Genomic DNA, 6,000 nt, shown 5'->3' with positions numbered 1-6,000 from the left:
GTTGTGCGTATGTGCTGTCTTGTAGCTGTTCAGAATGTTCTTTGGTTCTTCACAGAGTTACTGACAGTTGTGTGTGTGCTGTCTTGTAGCTGTTCAGAATGTACTTCGATTCTTCATAGAGTTACTGACAGTTGTGCGTGTGCTGTCTTGTAGCTGTTCAGAATGTACTTCGGTTCTTCACAGAGTTACTGACAGTTGTGCGTGTGTGCTGTCTTGTAGCTGTTCAGAATGTACTTCGATTCTTCACAGAGTTACTGACAGTTATGCGTGTGTGCTGTCTTGTAGCTGTTCAGAATGTACTTCGATTCTTCACAGAGTTACTGACAGTTGTGCGTGTGTGCTGTCTTGTAGCTGTTCAGAATGTACTTCGATTCTTCACAGAGTTACTGACAGTTGTGTGTGTGTGCTGTCTTGTAGCTGTTCAGAATGTACTTCAATTCTTCACAGAGTTACTGACAGTTGTGTGTGTGCTGTCTTGTAGCTGTTCAGAATGTACTTGGGTTCTTCACAGAGTTACTGACAGTTGTGTGTGTGCTGTCTTGTAGCTGTTCAGAATGTACTTGGGTTCTTCACAGAGTTACTGACAGTTGTGCGTGTGTGCTGTCTTGTAGCTGTTCAGAATGTTCTTTGGTTCTTCACAGAGTTACTGACAGTTGTGTGTGTGCTGTCTTGTAGCTGTTCAGAATGTACTTTGGTTCTTCACAGAGTTACTGACAGTTGTGTGTGTGTGCTGTCTTGTAGCTGTTCAGAAATGTACTTGGGTTCTTCACAGAGTTACTGACAGTTGTGCGTGTGTGCTGTCTTGTAGCTGTTCAGAATGTTCTTTGGTTCTTCACAGAGTTACTGACAGTTGTGTGTGTGCTGTCTTGTAGCTGTTCAGAATGTACTTCGATTCTTCACAGAGTTACTGACAGTTGTGTGTGTGCTGTCTTGTAGCTGTTCAGAATGTACTTCGATTCTTCACAGAGTTACTGACAGTTGTGTGTGTGTGCTGTCTTGTAGCTGTTCAGAAATGTACTTGGGTTCTTCACCCCCAACAGGAGTACAGACCACGGAGGACTCTTCTTTGATGGATTGGACTCCTAGTTATGTGGAGTGATAGCCTAGAGGTAACGCGTCCGCCTAGGAAGCGAGAAAATCTGAGCACGCTGGTTCGAATCACGGCTTGGCTGCTGATATTTTCTCCCCTCCACTAGACCTTGAGTGGTGGTCTGGACGCTAGTCATTCGGATGAGACGATAAACCGAGGTCCTGTGTGCAGCATGCACTTAGTGCACGTAAAAGAACCCACGGCAACAAGAGGGTTGTTCCTGGCAAAATTCTATAGAAGAATCCACTTCGATAGGGAAAACAAATGAAACTGCACGCAGGAAAAAATACAAAAAAATTGGTGGCGCTGTATTATAGCGACGCGCTCTCCCTGGGGAGAGCAGCCCGAATTTCACACAGAGAAATCTGCTGTGATAAAAAGAAATACAAATACAAATACAAATAGTTGTCTTTTTTGTGTCTGTACATTTGTTCTGCTGTCTCTTCAGCTTCGCCTCACTGTCCCACCTGTGGCTGTTTCTGAGCCATCATTCTGAGACTTGGCTTTCTGGTGTGTTTCTCCAGGAGACCATCTCCAAAACGTGGGGAAAGGGTGAGGAATAAGAACAAGAGGTGGTTACTATGGAGAGGTGAAAGGTGCGTTGGGGTCACAGAACGTGGGACCACAGGAAACTGACAGTGTCTGGGGACCAAGGGTGGATTGTGGCCAACATGTTGTGCCATCGTCTTCACATCTTCCCTGTCATCATGGCTCTCTACCTGCCTGTCACCTTCTTTGTCACGTAAGTCAGTTGTCCGGGTGTGTCAGTGTCAGTGTGTGTGTGTGTGTGCATGTGTGTGTGTGCTTCTATACCAAATGTGCAAGTGTTTCTTGAATGATTTTCATTCCATGTAATCTGCATATGTTATGACTGAATCAGAAAAGAATGTATCTGGTGTGTATATATATCTTCTTTTATAAATATGAATGTTTTTAATCAGTAAAAACACGCAGTTGATAATAATGATTATGACAATAAGCGTTTGAGTATTTATTGCATCAAACTATCAAGTTCTGAAAGATGTCAAAATATTGATAAGACTGATACGAACAAAGTTCGTTTGTTTTAAAGCACGCACACACACACACACACACACACACACACACTCACACACACACACACACACACACACACACACACACACACACACACACACACACACACACACACACACACACACACACACACACACACACACACACACACACACACACACACACACACACACATGGAGATTTCATTAGGAACAAAAAGATGAAAGACAGGGGGAGAAAGTGGAAAAAGAAAAAAAGAATGCAAAGTACAAGAAGTGTCTCCTTTCATGACAGTTGTTTCACTGCAACACAGTTTGCAGTGACACTGATGATACTTTTAGTGATGTCCCACTTGTTAAGGTTTGAACTTTCCTTTGCAGATATGGGATGGCAGTGCATAACGACCATGTGGAGCCATTGTTTCCTTATATCAGGTAATCCTTCTGTCGATACATCTGTCAACATTAATCAGTAGAGTGCCTACAAGACATCAGCTGACATCCTACAAAAAGTATTACCATAGTGCCTATAAGACGTCCACTGACATCCTGCATATATTCTGATTTTTCCTTCATTGGAGTTTGGCTCAATTCACACAAACATACAGACTCTGAACGGTTAGTTTGATGTGTCTAGATTTAAAAAAAAAAAGAAAAAAAGTTAAATGAGCATACATGAGGTAGAAGACCCCTTTCTACTCGATAATGATCTGCTAACTGGACCATGTGGAACACTTGTGGAAAGGGGGTTGCATCATACCCAAAAGAAAAAGGGCGTTGAAAACTTTGTCCGGTAAATGGAGTGGTCCCAGTCAGGAGGGCGTTGAAAACTTTGTCCAGTAAATGGAGTGGTCCCAGTCAGGAGGGCGTTGAAAACTTTGTCCGGTAAATGGAGTGGTCCCAGTCAGGAGGGCGTTGAAAACTTTGTCCGGTAAATGGAGTGGTCCCAGTCAGGAGGGCGTTGAAAACTTTGTCCGGTAAATGGAGTGGTCCCAGTCAGGAGGGCGTTGAAAACTTTGTCCGGTAAATGGAGTGGTCCCAGTCAGGAGGGCGTTGAAAACTTTGTCCGGTAAATGGAGTGGTCCCAGTCAGGAGGGCGTTGAAAACTTTGTCCGGTAAATGGAGTGGTCCCAGTCAGGCGATTTACACCATTCTGAAAGCTGTGCTTGTGATTATGGACAGCTACAGCAGTGGAGGATCTCTCATGTGTGATGACTGGTTTGAACATGAAGGTGACTGACAATGACAGTGATGGAGAAGGATCTGTCATGTGTGATGACTGGTTTGAACATGAAGGTGACTGACAACGACAGTGATGGAGAAGGATCTGTCATGTGTGATGATTGGTTTGAACCTGAAGGTGACTGACAACGACAGTGATGGAGAAGGATCTGTCATGTGTGATGATTGGTTTGAACATGAAGGTGACTGACAACGACAGTGATGGAGAAGGATCTCTCATGTCTGATGATTGGTTTGAACCTGAAGGTGACTGACAACGACAGTGATGGAGAAGGATCTCTCTTGTCTGATGACTGGTTTGAACATGAAGGTGACTGACAACGACAGTGATGGAGAAGGATCTCTCATGTCTGATGATTGGTTTGAACCTGAAGGTGACTGACAACGACAGTGATGGAGAAGGATCTCTCATGTGTGATGATTGGTTTGAACATGAAGGTGACTGACAATGACAGTGATGGAGAAGGATCTCTCATGTCTGATGATTGGTTTGAACCTGAAGGTGATTGACAATGACAGTGATGGAGAAGGATCTCTCATGTCTGATGACTGGTTTGAACCTGAAGGTGATTGACAATGACAGTGATGGAGAAGGATCTCTCATGTCTGATGATTGGTTTGAACCTGAAGGTGACTGACAATGACAGTGATGGAGAAGGATCTCTCATGTCTGATGATTGGTTTGAACCTGAAGGTGACTGACAATGACAGTGATGGAGAAGGATCTCTCATGTCTGATGACTGGTTTGAACCTGAAGGTGACTGACAACCACAGTGATGAAGAAGGATCTGTCATGTCTGATGACTGGTTTGAACCTGAAGGTGACTGACAACGACAGTGATGGAGAAGGATCTCTCATGTCTGATGACTGGTTTGAACCTGAAGGTGACTGACAACGACAGTGATGGAGAAGGATCTCTCATGTCTGATGATTGGTTTGAACATGAAGGTGACTGACAACGACAGTGATGGAGAAGGATCTCTCTTGTCTGATGATTGGTTTGAACATGAAGGTGACTGACAACGACAGTGATGGAGAAGGATCTCTCATGTCTGATGATTGGTTTGAACATGAAGGTGACTGACAACGACAGTGATGGAGAAGGATCTCTCTTGTCTGATGATTGGTTTGAACCTGAAGGTGACTGACAACCACAGTGATGAAGAAGGATCTGTCATGTCTGATGACTGGTTTGAACCTGAAGGTGACTGACAACGACAGTGATGGAGAAGGATCTCTCATGTCTGATGACTGGTTTGAACCTGAAGGTGACTGACAACGACAGTGATGGAGAAGGATCTCTCATGTCTGATGATTGGTTTGAACATGAAGGTGACTGACAACGACAGTGATGGAGAAGGATCTCTCATGTCTGATGATTGGTTTGAACATGAAGGTGACTGACAACGACAGTGATGGAGAAGGATCTCTCTTGTCTGATGATTGGTTTGAACCTGAAGGTGACTGACAACCACAGTGATGGAGAAGGATCTGTCATGTGTGATGATTGGTTTGAACATGAAGGTGACTGACAATGACAGTGATGGAGAAGGATCTCTCTTGTCTGATGATTGGTTTGAACCTGAAGGTGACTGACAACCACAGTGATGGAGAAGGATCTGTCATGTGTGATGATTGGTTTGAACATGAAGGTGACTGACAACCACAGTGATGGAGAAGGATCTGTCATGTGTGATGATTGGTTTGAACATGAAGGTGACTGACAACGACAGTGATGGAGAAGGATCTGTCATGTGTGATGATTGGTTTGAACATGAAGGTGACTGACAACGACAGTGATGGAGAAGGATCTCTCATGTCTGATGATTGGTTTGAACATGAAGGTGACTGACAACCACAGTGATGGAGAAGGATCTCTCTTGTCTGATGATTGGTTTGAACATGAAGGTGACTGACAACGACAGTGATGGAGAAGGATCTCTCATGTGTGATGATTGGTTTGAACCTGAAGGTGATTGACAATGACAGTGATGGAGAAGGATCTCTCTTGTCTGATGATTGGTTTGAACATGAAGGTGACTGACAACGACAGTGATGGAGAAGGATCTCTCATGTCTGATGATTGGTTTGAACATGAAGGTGACTGACAACGACAGTGATGGAGAAGGATCTCTCATGTCTGATGATTGGTTTGAACATGAAGGTGACTGACAATGACAGTGATGGAGAAGGATCTCTCATGTCTGATGATTGGTTTGAACCTGAAGGTGACTGACAATGACAGTGATGGAGAAGGATCTCTCATGTGTGATGATTGGTTTGAACATGAAGGTGACTGACAACCACAGTGATGGAGAAGGATCTCTCTTGTCTGATGACTGGTTTGAACATGAAGGTGACTGACAATGACAGTGATGGAGAAGGATCTCTCATGTCTGATGATTGGTTTGAACCTGAAGGTGACTGACAATGACAGTGATGGAGAAGGATCTCTCATGTCTGATGACTGGTTTGAACCTGAAGGTGACTGACAACGACAGTGATGGAGAAGGATCTCTCTTGTCTGATGACTGGTTTGAACATGAAGGTGACTGACAATGACAGTGATGGAGAAGGATCTCTCTTGTCTGATGATTGGTTTGAACCTGAAGGTGACTGACAATGACAATGA

At 44.0% G+C, this 6,000-nt stretch overlaps 1 protein-coding gene across 1 annotated transcript in view; it reads left to right on the top strand.

The window, feature by feature from the left end:
• The first annotated feature begins 1,616 nt into the window (after window positions 1-1,616).
• Window positions 1,617-6,000, top strand: part of LOC143301274 (DNA damage-regulated autophagy modulator protein 1-like) — a 28,873-nt gene continuing 24,489 nt past the window's right edge. Inside the window, exons 1-2 of the mRNA XM_076615448.1 lie at window positions 1,617-1,832; window positions 2,506-2,559. Of these exons, the coding sequence (XP_076471563.1) occupies window positions 1,762-1,832; window positions 2,506-2,559 (125 nt within the window). The 5' untranslated portion in view covers window positions 1,617-1,761. The remainder of the gene's footprint in view (window positions 1,833-2,505; window positions 2,560-6,000) is intronic.

This window comes from Babylonia areolata, chromosome 27 (genome assembly GCF_041734735.1).
Source record: "Babylonia areolata isolate BAREFJ2019XMU chromosome 27, ASM4173473v1, whole genome shotgun sequence".
In the NCBI taxonomy this organism is placed as follows: domain Eukaryota; kingdom Metazoa; phylum Mollusca; class Gastropoda; order Neogastropoda; family Buccinidae; genus Babylonia; species Babylonia areolata.
The sequence above is the reverse complement of the archived record's forward strand: the minus strand, read 5'-3'. Positions and strand labels throughout refer to the sequence as shown.